The sequence below is a fragment of the Coffea eugenioides genome, chromosome 5, assembly GCF_003713205.1.
Source record: "Coffea eugenioides isolate CCC68of chromosome 5, Ceug_1.0, whole genome shotgun sequence".
NCBI classification, from domain to species: domain Eukaryota; kingdom Viridiplantae; phylum Streptophyta; class Magnoliopsida; order Gentianales; family Rubiaceae; genus Coffea; species Coffea eugenioides.
In genome coordinates, this window is record NC_040039.1 from 17,817,643 (window position 1) to 17,835,180 (window position 17,538).

The 17,538-nt window shown below is 35.2% G+C and overlaps 1 protein-coding gene across 2 annotated transcripts; it reads right to left on the reverse strand.

Moving 5' to 3' along the window:
• Nucleotides 1–14,159: 14,159 nt before the first annotated feature.
• On the reverse strand, nucleotides 14,160–16,650 carry LOC113770885 (acetylserotonin O-methyltransferase-like). Of its 2 annotated transcripts, XM_027315504.1 has the most exons (3): nucleotides 15,732–16,650; nucleotides 15,431–15,465; nucleotides 14,426–14,508 (listed from the first exon to the last, which is right to left on the reverse strand). In XM_027315504.1, the coding sequence occupies exons 1-3, from the start codon at nucleotides 16,533–16,535 to the stop codon at nucleotides 14,463–14,465; spliced, it is 885 nt and encodes a 294-aa protein (XP_027171305.1). In that variant the 5' UTR covers nucleotides 16,536–16,650; the 3' UTR covers nucleotides 14,426–14,462. The 2 variants fall into 2 exon arrangements, with proteins under 2 accessions (XP_027171304.1, XP_027171305.1); XM_027315503.1 differs by lacking the exon at nucleotides 15,431–15,465 and having other exon boundaries at nucleotides 14,160–14,508.
• Between the last annotated feature and the right edge of the window lie 888 nt (nucleotides 16,651–17,538).

Sequence of the window (17,538 nt, forward strand, 5' to 3'; positions counted from 1 at the left end):
AGCCATCTGAAGATCATAAAACCTATGCTAAAAGATGGAGGAAAATAGCTGCAAAGGTTGAACCGCCAATGACTGAAGATGAAATCATACGCACCTTCATTAAAGCACACGATCCCCCGTATTTTGAGGAAATCTTTCGCATGACTGGATGCTCATTTGCTGCTATCGTTAACAAGCTTGAAGAATATGATGATTTTGTGAAGGCTGGAAAGATCGTTAATGTGTCGGCTCTGAAATCACAATTGGAAGCAATGCAAAATCAAGGCAGCAATAACAAGAAATTCCTGTTCAAAAAGAGGGAAGAGGAAGTTTCATCTGTCTCGAAACAAGGAGTTTCTTTCCGGCCTAGATCCCAACAATATCCCACCTACTCCCCCCATTATCCATACCAACCACACCTTCAACCTGTGTACCATACCACTATTAACCACCCGCAACCTCGACCAAATTACCTAAACACACCTACAACACCATTCCATATTTCTCCACATAACTTTCAAACTAGACCTCGCTCTCCTTATCATCCAAGACCCACCTTACCCGCCAACCATAATTACAACTATCAACAAACCGCTGGCATCCGAGACCCGGCCCGATATAGAACTTTTACCAATTTAGGTCGGCCCTTGGATCAACTGTATGAGCAGCTCAAGGCCGCGGGGAAAATTGGTACAATACCTCCTAAAGTCTATACTAAAGGAGTTCCCCCCGGTTATAATCCTCAATCTTTTTGTGCCTACCATTCTGGAGCTCCTGGACATTCTACTGTCAATTGTTGGGTACTTAAACACAAAATCCAAGACATGATTGAGGCCGGAGACATAATTTTGAAAGGGAGGGAAGAACAAGGACCAAATATAAGTATAAATCCTTTTCCTGAACACAAGGACACCTTTGAGGCATCCACCTCCAATGACGAAATTTGAAGGTCTTGAAAGAGCTCTTCACAATTTGGATGGCTGACTATCTTCCCTCTCGAAGGGAATTTTGATAAATCTAGGGGTTGTCATTTGCTAAAATTCATGAAAACTTTTTCTTGCATATGTACATAGTTTAATGAAAGCATCTTTTGCAATTTGATTATTTGTTTATTTGATTATTGTTTTGATTTTTTGTTAATTCTTTGAGATGGCCAAAGGTGAAGTTATTTGACTCTTTGAATATCACTGTTTTGGAATTTGATGAAACCCTTTATTGAAAATCCCTCCATTAAAAAGCCCTCATTGAGAAATTCCTTCATTGAGAAAGCCTTCATTAAGAAAATCCTTCATTGAGAAAGTTTTCATTGAGAAAAAACCATTGAAAAATCCCTTCATTAAAAATCACTTCACTGGAAAAATCCCTTCATTAAGGAATCCCTTCACTGGAAAAATTCTTTCATTTGAGAATTCCTTCATTGATAAATCCCTTCATTCGAGAAAATCTCCTTCCAGCCAGGTTGGAAGTTGATTGGTTAAAACAGTGTCATTAACGATTGATTCTGATTGATGAAAAGGAGTTGAATGCTATGTGCCATGACCAATATTGTCAAAATGCATGGCCTATGTTCATAACAAAAGGGTCCGCCACCGATACCCTGAAGAAGGGAACAAAGTGCTAATGTGATGAAAGACGAAGTCAAAGGCAAATTTGTTTCAAATTGACAAAGCTTATTGGATGTTCAAGAGGTATTGCCTGGAGGAGTACTCATTTTGGGCAGAGATGGAAGGACAGACATTCCCTCGACCTATCAACTCGGACATGTGTAAGAAGTTCTTTGTTTGATTATGCAAATTTCTTGTTGGAAATCACGCAAGGGACGAGGCACAAGTCAGGCCATCTTCCTTTCCAAATCAAAACATTTCATCCCTAGTCATCCCCTTTGAGCTATCAGAACAATAATTTTCGTTTGGCAACCCCTGAGAACTGCAAACCTCACACTGGGGTAAATTCATTTTGAAAATGATCAGAAAGAAAAGAAAAACCCGACACTGGGGCAAATTTATCTTTGAAAGAGATGAAAAGGGAAAAAGAACCCTACACTGGGGCAAATTTAGCTGTGGGACATGAATCTTGGGATATTTTAGCCTCTGGTTCGGCTTCATGATCCTTATCATGTTTGGTTTCCTGATGTTTCCCTGGTTTCTATTTTGTTTGTGTTTGTGCAATGTTGATGTTGGGTTTTAGTATTAAAAGGTGTAAGTTGCAAGTTTTTGCTAGCTTGGAGATTGATTTGCATTCTACAAGTTTGTTAAAAAACCCAGAAAAATTGCAGAAAGTTCTTGCCGAAAGTTTGCATGCTTGGATGGTTGAATTTATGTGATTTCGTTGTTTAAGATCAAAGTTTGATGTCTGGTTCAGATTTTAGTTATGTTTAGTGAAGTGGGACTTGCACACTTGCACTGAAAACTCAGGAATTGGAAGAAAGTTTCATGCGTTCTTATGTTTTGTTGTTTTCCTTCTCGCAACAGCCCACCAAGTGGGTTTCATCGCCTGATGGGTCATTTTATCTTGTGCTTGAAAGAAGATTAGATGATAGTTTGATGTTGGGTTGGTCGGAAAAAATGATGTTTTGTTGTTCGTGGCAGCAATAGCAGAAAGTTTTCCAGAATTGCATGTTCTCATTCTAAGTTTTTTGGCTTGTTTGGATGTTGAGTTTTGTGATTTTGATGCTCCGAATTGAAGCTTGATGTGCGGTTGAGACCCTAGTTGTGTTTAACAAAGAACTGGTGCTGTAAATCCATGAAACTGCAGCAAGAAAGTTGCGAAGTTGCAGCAAGGAAGAAAGCTCTTTCGTAGCTTTGCATGCAAGATTTCCAAAAATTGCATTTTGGCCCCATTTTTTTTGTCTAATGCTACTCTGGCCCTAAATTTGGAAAACATGATCAATTTTGTCATTTCAAAATCTTAATTGCTTTTGGCATGTTTTAATATGATCTTCGAGTACATTATTTGTAAAGTTTAGGATGATATTTGAAGGTTTAGTGATTTTTGATAGATTTATAGTCTTGATTTGATTTTTTAGTGAAATTTTGGGAAATTTTGTCGTTTAATTATAGAAAATAGACTTTTATTCGTTTTTCATGAATTTTAGCATTTGGCTTTGGTAGGTTTCATCTTAGGTCATTAATCTTAATTTTTTTTAAACCCCTAATTTGTAATAATAATAAATTGATCCCTCGAACTTTTTCAATTCTTTCCAATGGGTCTTTGTTTGTTTCAATTTGATGAATAGGGGTTGTTTACTTTCATTTGAATGATTTGTTTGATTCAATTTCGTGTTCATTTCCATTTCATGTGATTATTTGTTAATTAAAGTGATGCCTTGACCCTTTTTATTTGTTTTAGAGGGTAAATAAATAATTTCATTTCATTAGGGCACCAATTCAAGAGAGGTACACTCTACCCCTTATTTTGATTTTACTTGACTCTATGTGCCCCTATGTGACTTTATGTGCTTAATTGTATGCCTTTTGAATGTTTTCATTTCATTTATTTATTTATTCGCTTTATTTGTTTTAATTTGTTCAATTTTGATAATGTAAGGGGCATTTAAATGTCAAAATGTAATAGTAAGGTATGCATTTTATCTATTCCTTCCCCCTTTAGATTGAAGTTATGGCCCCAAGTGTAATAGTTAGGGTTTTATTTGCCTTGTGTGATTTTGCATGCTTATGTGTTACGTGTTACTCGCTTTTTTAGGGTCTTGTATCTAAATATCATGTTTATGTGCTATGTACTATATGTGATTTATGTGTTTATTTGCTTTTATTATGTTTTATATGATTTATTTGATTATAATAAATGCCTGACGTTACCACACTAGTCCAACGCTAGTTGTGGCCTCTTTTTCCGATTTCTCATTAGTCCAATGCTAGTGAGAAATTAGAGACATGGGCTAGTCTAACACTAGACCCTTAGGAACCATCCACGCGTTAGATCATGTTGTGTGACTACACTACATTTTCATGCATATTTTCTACTTTTTAGGGTCTTTTTATCATTTTTGCATGATATTCCCTTATATGTATATCTCTTACCCCATATTCTCCCCTTGTATAACCCTATATGCGATACATGACATTAGACTTGCATTTCATTTAAGAATTAGAACTAGGGTAGATCATTTGCTTGTTTAGATAGGAAAAACCCCTTAAATATGGGATATGGACGAGTATGACTTTTCTAACCTTAGCACGCTCGTATTCCCTCTATAAAACGGGAAAATTGAGTCACGAATCATAGTTCCCCACACCCGTTATGATGCATTCCTTTAGGTTATGTATATTTTTAATTATTATTTTCTTTTCTTTTTCTTTGAGTCTCATATTTGGCCCGTTCGTGACTTCTTCAAATAATTACTTTTGGGCATCGTAATTAATGCGATTGGCATCAATTAAAATTCGAAAAGACATATTGACCCTCCGATATCCTCCTAGGTTTAGGTTTTGCATCCAAATGTGATAAATTTTTAGGTTAAAATAAGAAAAGTTTTTACCAAATCACGCAGCTAGCTGGGGTTAGGTTAAAAGGGTGCCTTGGATTTTATCCTTGCCTTCCCTTTCTTCAAATGTGACTCCCCGAATCTTTTTCTCTGATTTTCGAAGATTTGGAGTCGTTTAAAAAGGTTTTTTTTTTTACTTTTTTCTTTAAAAAATTCATTTTAGGTGACTTGATACACCTTAACTCAATACCAAGTGGCGACTCCTATTTTTTTATTATTATTAAAAATCCTTTTTAAACTATTATTTTTTGATCAAAATCGTCGCACTTTTAAGTCCCATATAGGCCTGCATTTTCTTTATTTATTTCCTAAAAATCAGAAACCAATTTTCATTCAAAATAAATCCCAAAGAATTCATTTTTATAAACAAGTTATTTTTCTTTCAAAAATGGGGTGCGACATGTGTTTTCCCCTGTTGTTAAACATAGCTCTATTCTAGTTTTGCTTGCTTTAGTTGCTATATATGATTTGAAGTTAGAACAGCTCGACGTTAAAATAAGTTTCTTACATGGTGAACTTGAAGAACAAATTTATATGAAATAACCCCAGGGTTTTGAGATTGAAGGTAAGGAAGACCATGTTTGCTTGTTGAAGAAATTCTTATATGGATTGAAGCAGTCTCCAAGATAATGGTATAAAAGGTTTGATTCCTTTATGTTTGGTCATGGTTATTTAAGGAGCATGTATGATAGTTGCATTTACTTCCAGAAGTTAAATGATGGTTCTTTCATTTACTTATTTTTATATGTTGATGACATGCTCATTGCTGCCAAGAATTTGTGAAAAATTCACACTTTGAAACAGCAGTTAAGTAGTAAATTTGAAATGAAAGATTTGGGAGCAGCTAAGAAAATTCTTGGCATTGATATCAAGCGAGATCGAGGAGTAGGGAAGTTGTTCTTGACTCAAAAAAATTACCTTGAGAAAATCTTGGAGCGTTTTGGCATGAAAGATGCTAAACCATCTACTCTTCTTGCTAGCCATTTTCGGCTATCTACTGCTCAATCACCACAATCAGATGAAGAGAAAGATTATATGGCACGGGTTCCTTATTCCAGTGCAGTCAGCAATGTTATGTATGCGATGGTTTATACTCGTCTAGATATCTCACATGCAGTCAGTGTTGTTAGCAGATATATGTCTTGCCCTGGTAAAGCACATTGGTAGGGTGTGAAGTGGATTCTCAGATACTTGCAAGGTATTTCAAGTGCATGGTTGGAGTTTGGAAGAAATAATAACACTTTGGTTGGTTTTGTAGACTCAGACTAAGCTGGGGATCTTGACAGGAGAAGATCACTTTCAAGCTATGTATTTTGTATTGGCGGTTGTGCTGTCAGTTGGAAAGCTACTCTACAACCTGTCATAGCTTTGTCTACTACAGAAGCGGAATATATGGCTGTGACCGAGGCAATCAAAGAAGCCTTGTGGTTGAAGAGTTTGTTTAGTGAGTTTAGTCTACATCAAGGTATTACTGCTATTCACTATGATAGTCAAAGTGCCGTACACTTGACTAAAGATCAGATGTATCATAAGAGGACGAAGCACATCGATGTGAAGTATCACTTCATTCGGGATATCATTGCTGAAGAAAAAGTTCTTATTCAGAAAATCAATACCAAGGACAATCCAGCCGATATGTTTACAAACATCTTCCACTTTATAAGTTCAAGCAATGCTTGGATTTGGTTGGTATTCGTTGATGGTGATTTAGGCCCATTGGGGCATATGTGGAGAAGGTGGAGCAGTTTTGCTATTGTCGATGGTGGAACTAGAAATTATGCCAAGGTGGAGATTTGTTGACTTTTAGCCTAACTTTCTAATCCCACATCGGTTGGTTAGTTTTGAAGGGTGGTGTTTATTAGTTATAAATAGACACTTTCACTTCTCAATTTAGTGCACCACTCAAGAGAGTATTATATGGGTTATTAGTTTCTTGCGTCATCTAACCCATTTGTAGCCAAATATTTTAGGCTATCTTGTTTTGAGTTTAGAAATATTTCCTAAACCCTTTTGTAAGTACCATTTTGGCCTAGGAACCACTTTCCTACGGCTTTTGTATATTTTCTTCATAGTGAAAGATTTGCTTCTCCTCTGCCCGTAGACATATGTCAATTTGACCGAACCACGTAAATTTCTGTGTTTTTTATTTTGCTTTATTATTTATCTTTATTGAGTTGCTACAACCCTTTTATATGATCGGTCTTACTGCTTAAGTATTATATGGCTGGTGTCTATCGCCTAAGCATTATATGATCGGTTATACCGCCTATTTTGTTCTAACTTTAGTTTGTTTATTCTTGGACCAGTCCTAACAACGTAGAATGGAGATAATCGGCCCTTCGATGCCATGAACTTAATCCCTCTACTCAAAGCCTCTGAAACCAAAATAAAGAGGAAACGGGACAGAGGATCTCCTTGTTTAAGCCTTCAGCTAGCTTAAAAAACCAATGTTTTTAAACTCGGACCGGCCAGTGAACCGGAGAGGTGGCCGGTTCACGGTCCGATCGGTCGGACCGGCCGGTTCAACTGTTCTCTGTTTTTTTTTTTTTTTTTTTTTTAGTGTTAAGTACTAAGCAGGTTTCATTCTACACTTGAACTTTACCAACATAACTTAATTTAAGTTATGATAATAATAAATTTTCTAAAAGTTATACATAAAAACATGGAATGATAAATATAATTAAAATATCATAATTCACCACAAGTTTTCATAAATTCATTATAAACATAAATAGATACAATCCAAATGTTCACCAATTATCACAAATAAAAACACAAAAAATAAATAAATTAAATATTGAAATTCTTTTACAACCCTTAAAAAAATCCATGAAAGAGTTCAAGTTAAGACAAACCATTTGAATAGCAAACTTTTATCAGTGGCATAATAAGCAACCACACCACCTTCACAATTTCATCAACTTAAGCTGAAAAAGTTAAAATTTTATTATAAAAATATAAATCTAATTGCTCAAACTCAAAAAAACTAAAAATTTTTGAAAAACAAATATACAGTTAAACACATAAAAAATTAATTGCTACTAAACATTACTAATTAACATGTTATATTAAATTCAATGATCCTATACCATTAATTATTTTAAATTCAATTATCAATAGCTTCGATTATGTGCCAACTACCATATTTTTGACCAGCCCAATGTTATCATTTGTAATTCCTACCCAATTCCTACACGGATGTGCACTACTTTTGCAAAAATTTCATCCTTAATTAATCAAATAAAAATAAAACAAAATTGAGGGAAACATATGAAAATTGAGGGGAAAAAGAAGAAAATGCAAAAAAATTAACTAAAGATAATAATATAGAAGAAAAAACCTTGAAAAGAAAAAAATTAAACTTACCAAGATGTTGGAAAACAACAAAAGTTGAAATTTTCAACTTGTTTACAATCTGCTAAAGATAATAACCTGATAATAATGGTGAAGACTTGAGAAAATCTTGTTGTGGATATTTGGGTTAAAAATGGTTAAGAAGAAAAAATTGAAAAAAAAAATAAGAGAAGAACTTGATGTTTTAATATATTTTTTAGTCAAGTAGAATTCTCAACAAACTTAACTACAGTCTAGCGGTAAGATTGTCATATGCAAACTTGGAGACCCAGGTTCGAACCATAGCTATACCATTCTTGATATTTTGTTGAAGAATTTAAAAAACCGCCGGTTCACGGTTCTAAACGGTTTACACGGTTCGTCCGGGTTTCAACGGTTCTCCATGAACTTCCGGCTTTAGCATTAGACCGGACCGGTGACATGGCCGGTTCGCGGTCCAACCGGTCGAACCGGCCGGTCCGGTCCGGTTCTGAAAACATTGTAAAAAACCCATGAGGCTTACCATTAAGCAAAATGGAGAACCAACTAGCGGCTAAATGATTTTGAACCTGTGACTAAAACCAAACTTAGCAAGCAAAGAAAACAAGAAAGGCCAACTATCTCAATCAAAAGCTTTCATCATGTCCAGCTTAAGAATCATAGTATGGCCTCTGATTTTCTTATCAGTGGAATGCACCAGCTCTTGAGCCAATAAGATATTGTCGGCAATATCCCTTCCATCAAGAAAAAGCCGACTATTCATCAGAAATCAAGAAAGGTGGCAATAGTTTAAATCTATTGTACAAAACTTTAGTAAAAATCTTATTTAGAAATGTACAAAGATCGATAGGCCAAATATCAGCAAATGAGACGAATGTATCCTTCTTGGGAATTAAAACAATAAGAGTACTAGCAATCACTCTTGGAATAGGAACACCAGCACAAAAATCATTAACAGCATCAACTAAGTCGAAAGAAATGATGTCCAAGCAATGCATGACGAATAAACCAGTGAAACCATCTGGCCCTGCAGCACTTTGACCATCCAATTGGAAAACAAATTCTTTTATTTCTTGCACAGAAATTTGCTCTAAGAGCTTGCTATTCTGGTCTAAGAAATAACCCAAGGAATATAATTAAGAAGTCTTTCTTGAGCCACCATATCATGATTTTGAACATTTTGATTAAACAAATCTTGAATGAAAGAAATTCCGACTCGAATAATTTGTCCTTCTTCATCTATCCAATCACCATCACTGTCCTTAATTTTATGAACAAAAAGAGGAGCTCGTTTTTGAAGCAAAAAGGCATGAAAAATTTTAGAATTAGAATCACCCTCTTTGAGCAATTTGATGGGGGCTTTCTGTTGTCAAAAAGTTTTGTCATATGCTAAACACTATGAAAGTTCAGCTTGAGCCTTACTCCATTCGACTCGATTAGAATTAGTGGAACACTGCTCATACATCTCCACTTTACTCCTAAGATTCTCCTCTGCCGCAGTAACTTTATTAAAAACTTTACCAAAAGACATTTTTATTCCAATTTCAAAGACAACTTAAGCCTGCGAAGCTTCTGACAAAAGCGAAACATCCTTATATACTCCATTGAAATTTCCCAATTGTTTTTAACTGTAGACAAGAAAGAAGAGTGATGAATCCACATTTGTTGGAATCTAAAAGATTTAGGGCCACCCACTGACATCACACTTAATTTAAAGAGCAACGACGAGTGATCTGAAAAACATCTGTTCAAATGATGAATTGATGATTGAGAAAACCAATGCTTCCAGCTACTATTACATAGCACTCTATCCAAACGAGTCCATGTATGCTTACCACCCACAGCCGAAATTTGTATCAATGAAGCAGTCAGGATAAAATTGTTAAAATTCGTTATTGCTTGCAAATCCTGAGGTGCACGGCCAGAGTATACCTCCAAAGAGGATATAATGTTTAAAGTCCCCTCCAACTACCCTTGGGCGATCACCAATCGATGAGGCAATATGAGACAAACATAAGCAATGCCGGCGTACACTTCGCATGAACAAAGGCAGCAAATGTAGCTTCACTCCAAGAATAATGGGATATTGCAAGGTGTATGAACTGCTCATTATTATTGATTGAGGAAGCATGGAAACCCAACTTCCAAAAGGTCCAAATTTTATTTGATATATTAAACAAACCAAATTCAAACCCCAACTTCTGTTGAAATTCTAGAAAAACCTCTAGCAAGGAGGGTGAAACTGAAGCTTGATTTGGCGTCTCATCTGAATTTGAAAACAAATCTCCTGCAAAATTCATAGAAGGCTTGGACCAACTGTCAATGCAATGATCATCATTTACTCGATAAGACCAATTATTGTGGGATGGAATATGCTCCAAAGACAGAGACTGTGTTAATGATGAGATGGGGACACATGGATGTCTTCACGGTCAACCATTTTAAATTGTTCCACCAAATCTAAACCAACATTCTTGTCATACATAGAAACTTGTTTAGGCATAACATCCTCCAATAACAAAGGATCCGAGCGAGAGCCCCAATTTACAATAGGAGATTTTCCCTTTAACATCAAAAACTCATCCGTCTCCAAGCAGCCACTGGGGTTTAACAAAGGGACATCACCTTGTTGATCTAATTTGGCATCCTTCGCCTGATCAACCTTTGGAATATAAATTTTCTGGATTCCATGTCGCCATTCAGAAACCTTTTTCTGAGGCTTTGGAACCCTCATCTGTGGAAAGTTTTTATGACAAGAAGGCTCATTATGGCCAATACGACAACAAAAATGACAATAAACTGGCATATTTTCAAATTCAACCAGTTGCCACGAGCCCCAATTATCATCACCAATCCAAATTCTGTGTCTTTTGCTCCATCTTAATATCAATTTCCACTAGAATGCGAGTAACAGATGGGCATTTGAGGGACAAAGTTACATCGTCAATTTTGAACAGCCTACCAAAGAGACTCCCCAATTTGTGTAAGTATTTAGGAGAAAAGAAAGGCAAAAGCAAACCTGGCAAATTAATCCATACTAGCACTAGCAAAGAGTCTTGATCTAGACGGAAATCAACTGTCCATTTTGATAAAACCATGGGCATATTGTCGATGCACCAAGATCGAGGCACCACAGTCTAGTAAAATCTTTAGCCAAGAATGGTTGAAGAAGAATATGTTTTTGATCTAACAAGTCTATAGGGCAATCACCCTTAAGGCCTAATGAGGTAATGAAGTTTTGGATTATCACCATCGATGGCCTTCTAGCCGCAAATCTTCCCACTAAAGAGTTTGAAAGGCTGTGAAATTGCAAGCACGTCCTAACGAGAAAGTCGTAAAGATGGTTCACCTCTGTACATTGCAATGCACTCGACACCAGCATCATCAGATGATGAAGAAATAACTAAAAGCATAGGAGCAAAAGATCGTTTTTCTGGTGCAGGTGGTTGTTCAGTCAGCGACTGATCTCCAGGTGACTAAAGAGCCGCCATGGGCGGCGGATTTTTAGTGTTCAAAATTCAAAATTCAAAGCAGTAAGAAGAAGAGAGAGACATTGTAGGCCCATTTGAAACAGCAAAATTTTGAAATATTCCATTGAATTGCCAAACCATCCTTATGTTGATATTTATCTTCATTCAACATTATCCGCTACTAATGATAATATCATAAGATGTTCATGTTGTTATAATAGATATATATTAGGCGGTTTTTATAATATATCACTATAGTAAAGTTTCTTTAAAAAAAAACACTCCCAAAAGTACCCAATTCATACGAAGTCTAAGTTTTATAAAAATATATACATCCTAAAATACGCTCGTTTCCTTTTTTCTTTTTTTCTACCACCGCCATTCTTAACCATTTCCATTCTTGCTATTGCTGTTCCCAACTAATCCCACCACTACTATCACCACTCTCTCTTTCCCTCCTCCTCCTTCCTCATCACTGACGGGTTTTTTTGCCCACTCCTAAATATCTATACAATATTAGGACTTTCCAGTAATTTTCCTTATGTATTATGTTGTCATACTTTGTAGTTGCATTCATCTTGTAAAGTGTGTAAATTTTCAAATTTGAAGTTAGTTTTAGATTGAGTATTATATGTAGCACTATCAAAGATTAAATTTTGGATGGTCTTAACTTCGATCACCATCACCAATACAGGATATGCTCTTGGTAGTGATGGAATCAGAATTTTTATTCATGGGGACAAAGATCTAACATATGATGGTGGGTATCACAGTAGCCAATGATGCATGATGAAATAAAACCTAAAAATTAAGAAGACTATAAACCATCAACCCTCTATTTTTAATGATAAAACAAAAAAATTTAAGCAGGAATAAAAAATTGCAATTGAAGTATGGAAAACTTCAAATACTTGAAAACACAACAATGGACTTAGGAAAAAGATTGATGCTAGAAAACACATAAAAAATTATTGCTTTGTTTGGGTTTTGTAACTAACACTGTTTCAATTTGTAAAACTATAATAGTGGTTAAATTTCCTTTTATTTCCTTGTGTCTGCTTATTCTTTTTTATGTTTGGTTTGGTTGATGGCCATTAAAAGAGGTTTCAGGTATTAGTTCTTTTTAAAAAGTTTAATTAACTTTGAAAAATGTATGTATTCATATAATAAATAAATGTAAGCTAAATGGGTTAACGAATGATCATTAGACACCAGCTAGAAAAATTCACCATCAATCCTCTATTTTTAATGATAAAACAAAAAAATTTTATGCAGGAATAAAAAAATTGCAATTGATGGAAAACTTCAAATACTTGAAAACACAACAATGGACTTAGGAAAAAAATTGATGCTAGAAAACACATAAAAAATTATTGCTTTGTTTGGGTTTTGTAACTAACACTGTTTCAATTTGTAAAACTATTATAGTGGTTAAATTTCCTTCTATTTCCTTGTGTCTACTTATTCTATTTTATGTTTGGTTTGGTTGATGGCCAATAAAAGAGGTTTCAGGTATTAGTTCTTTTTAAAAAAGTTTAATTAACTTCAAAAAATGTATGTATTCATATAATAAATAAATGTAAGCCAAATGTGTTAACGAATTATCATTAGACACCAGTTAGAAAAATTCTTTTAAGTTATTATATTTAACGTTTACAAGGAAATTCAAAAATTGGTTTAATTGTGTAAAAGACTTGTATAGAAAGAAATTAAAGGTAACAAGAAATAACTTGGAAAAAAATGTGTTGAAACTAAAAACATATTCGGTATATGAAACTTGTACAAAGAAAAATTAAAGGGAAGAAAAAAGAGACAACTTTCCAAAAGATACTGTTTGAGAACAAAGCATGTAATTTAAGTAAAAAGGTCCTTATCCTTCACAAGGGCCGCTTTCTAAATGATAAAGAACTAACTTTGGAAAAAAAAGTTTTGAAACTAAAAGTTAGGAATATGGAGAAATTAAAAGCAACAAGAAATAACTTTCTCAAAAAAAATGTTGGACTAGGCAAAACATGTAATATGAGTAAGGGAGTCCTAATTAGAGTATGCTATTTATGGCAAAATAATGATCCTCAATCTCGTATAACTTCTAAAAAGTTTCAATAAGTCTAGTACCGTGGGTGGCTCCTGGGACCATGGCTTATTTATAGGGATATTTACATATTACTCATCAACAAACTACTTAGATTGACAATAGGATTTGAACACAGGAACTTTTCATATGAATTGAAAATGGTCCATCTTTACAAATTGAACCTAACATGTGTTGGCTGGAGGATGCTCATTATCTACTTTGTTTTGGTAATAACAAATAAAAGGTGAGATTTGCACCGGATCTTCTGTCCCACTTCCTATACCACTCTCTGTATCACTTTTTATTATATTACTATTTCCTATTTATCAACATCATATTTTAGTTTTTTTTTATTTTCTTATGATCCGATAACTATTAACTGAATAAAAAATAAATACAACAGTTTCAAAAAAGCAATATATAATAGAATGTTAAATAATACAACTAAAAATTCATGAAAATCTCATTTTTTACTCATTTTGATTTTTGAGCTTCTTATATTTTGTGTATTACTCTGTTAATAGTTATTGAATTTCAAAGAAACAAAAATGAACTAAAATATAATATTTGCGAAGAAAAATAGCAATATAATAAAAAGTAGGACAAAGAATAGTATAGTGAATGGGACAAAGGATCCGTTGTGAGTAAGATTAGTCTAATTTGCCCGTCATTTATATGTTGTGAACGAGAAGGTCCAAATGATTCACTATCTCATTAAAACACAAACTCCTAGTACGGTGGCCAAATGTCCCTTATTATGTCACACACAAGCAAGTAGCAAGCATGAGGACAACAAAGAAATCAAAGTAGGGCATAGAATATGCAATCAAATCCAAGTCTATCCAAAGTTAAGGATAGGCCTCAATTACAGATTGAACCGCTTGGATGTGTGTCATAGTGTGTCTGCTGAATCCAGCCTTGTTCAGAATATATGCCCATTCCTCTGACGTTCTTTCTTTTCCTGTGGTTGTATGAGCCATCATCACCATATCTAACATCAAACCCACATCTTTAAGCTTGTCGTCTCCTCCTTCATGATCTATCACAGCCTCTACGATGATCACTTTCCCCGTGTCTTGAGGAATAGCTTCTTTGCAGTTCATCAATATGCTGATACACTCGTCATCTCCCCAGTCATGCAACACCCACTATATATATCCAAAACAATAAAGTCAAAGGTGGTGCATACCCAAAAATAAGCTATAATGAACAAAGCATGCATATACTTGCAAATCAATTAATTGGATTAAAAAAAAATAGAAAGAGGAAGAAGAAAGAGAAGAATTGCAATTGAGCATGAATTTTTTAACTTGATTCTTGCTGAACAATACACACGCAGGTAGCTGTACAGTACTACAATTTTTAGGCATAAATTAAGGAGTTAGTATAATTATGGTAAGCTCGGTAGCCAATTATCTAGATAGCTTAATTAGACACAATAAAGTCAATATATTTTCCAAATTGCCAGATTGTTAACTTGATGCATGCACTCTCAAGTCTCAAGTCGCTCAGTATTTAACTAAATTTATAAGATCAATATTTGCAAATTAGCCTGGCACTTGGACATTGCGTCATATTTCTATGACATACCTATAGGCAGGAAAATAGCAATTGTCCTTAAATTTTCACCCCTATATATTGACATTCACATAGTCTTTTTATATCAAGGATATGTGATTTTCAAAAGGTTAGTTATATTTGTACTCCTACATCTGCCTCTCATACTCCAGCCTACTCACTCAATAAAAATGCTACCAAAGTGTATGAGGGACCAGTCTATGTGAATGTCACTTTCTTTTTCAAAACCATGATCCTCTGACGCTATGATAGTCTTTGCAGTTCGCGGACAGGGCCATATAAGTTTCATTTCTGATAAGTTTACCCTTGAGTATAATAGAATTGAAAAATAGTGTAACAAAAATTTAGATATAATGTAACTAGGTAAAAATTTTGCGTGTATTAAAAGTTGAAATGACCATTTACCTTGACATGGAGTAAAATGTAAAAATTTAGATATGATGTAACTAGGTAAAAAATTCGCGTGTATTAAAAGTTGAAATGACCATTTACCTTGACATGGAGTAAAATGGATAACTTGTGAGGCCCTGCATCCACAATAGGTAATACTTTTTTTTTTTGGTTATTCATCACTTATCAATCCTACTTCTAATCGTACTGTAAAGTTCAACTGAGCCTAATCAACCCTACTACTACTCATGTTTGAGGAAATCACATATTGTGACAATTGATGAAAGATAAAATTTGAACTCTTTGATCTTCCACCATTAAAGTTTTTGATGATGGCAGCAGTCTAAATAGATGTTGGTTAATACTTTCACGTAATTGATAGCTTTTACCTTACGGTACTAACCATGATAAAAGCAGCGTCAGCATTTGGAACGCTGTGAAACATGTCGCCTCCAACATGCTCCACGCCATCAGAATGAGGGGCAAAAGAGACAACATGAGGAAGATCAAAATTGATCCCGCGGATGCAAGGGCAAGCCTTGAGCAATGTGCGGAGAGCCGTTCCGTCGCCTCCGCCGACATCCACCAACGAAGAAATCCCCTCGAACACCTGCGGACACCCGTTGATCATGGCTGAAACGGCAACCCGAGCATCGCAAGCCATGGCATCGTTGATCAGCTTGCTGTGAGCAGGATTGTTTTGCGCGTAACTCCATAAGTCCTGGCCGTGATAAGTGTCAAATGGTGGAGGGCTATTTGCCAAGACACGTCGCCCCAAGCCAAGCCACGGCGAAAGCATCACAGGGCTGCTTTCCAGTAGCACAATAGCAGCCATGCTTTTCTCTCCATTTCTAGCCAGAAGACGAGAGAGGGGCGTCTGTACATAAGTAATACTACTACTACCAATAGCATTGCTAGTACTATTTTGTGAGGAGCAGCCATGTCCTTGATTAACTTGTCTAAAGATGCCGCGGTTGGTTAAGAACCTCATGATTCGATAAAGGGAAGAAGGCGAGCAACCAAGGGCGGCAGACAGCCCATCAAGTGTCATGGCTTGGCCATCCTGGCTTTCCAGGAAGTCCGGAATCCCAAGCTCAATGGCACATTTCACAACAGCCATTTCAGTAAAGCCGAAAACGTATTTCCATATATCCACTTGAGCCTGAGCCTCTTCCTCTGCTTCTTTTTTTATTTTCTCTTCCTCCATCTCTCGACTTCTTGATTACTAATTTTTCTTTGCTTTTTTGTTTTCCCAGGATTCAGTACTAATCAACTGTCTCTATATACGATTATCGGGACTAGTATAACAGCAAAGAAATCAATAGCCAGCCTACTGCAAAATTGTTGGACTGGGATTTTAAAATGAGTTAATTCAACTTTGTACCCTTGTGATATACCCCCAATTTTTATTGTGGTATTTAAACTTTAAAATGGGACGTTTTAGTTTTTAAAGTAATAATTTCATACACTCTACTGCACAAGGCATAAAATTTATTTCACTTCAATCACTAAAATTTAAAATTTGTCTCACTTTAGTTTTAAAAGTATAAAATTTGTTCTATTTAAATAAAAAATTTGTCTCAGTTTGCCCATTTATTTTATTTAAATGGGACAATTTTTATATTTTGAGGATTAAAGTGCCACATTTTAAAGCTGGGGGACTAAAGTGAAAATTCTAATATAAAAGGCTGCAAAGTTAAATTAATCCTTTTAAATTGGTATGGCTGTTGAATAGACTAATACAGTCATACAGATTCTACAAGTGTCATTTTATACATAATTGCTAAAGGGCCTATGATTTCGCCCGGCAACCACCAAAACGGGCCTATGATTTGACACTGCATCTTCTGCCATTAAATTGCTAATTTCATGTTTATTACAACGATCAAACAAAGGCTGATTAACACGATAATTACGTTTGTCCAACACTAACAGCAATATCAAATTACTGGATCTTTAATGGTCTTGAGCTGGATATTTCCTGTCATTTATCATGCACTGATGCATAATTCATCAGTTGTCGTGAAGGTAGCAGCCAAAAATAATAAACCAATATTAATACCGTCGAAGACTTTGTGGTCAAGTGTGGGACTAGATGTCGCGAAGGTAGCAGCCAAAAATAATAAACCAATATTAATACCACTGAAGACTTTGTCGACAAGTGTGGGAGCAGAAGTGAATTGGGTTAATCAGTATTAGAGGTGCCAAAA

Bases quoted from the DNA above. Each gene is read 5' to 3' on its own strand.
- LOC113770885 (XM_027315503.1), bottom strand. From the start codon at position 16,535: ATGGAGGAAGAGAAAATAAAAAAAGAAGCAGAGGAAGAGGCTCAGGCT. The intron at 14,509-15,731 runs GTTAGTACCGTA...GGATATATATAG, and splicing joins CTGACGCTGCTTTTATCATG to TGGGTGTTGCATGACTGGGG.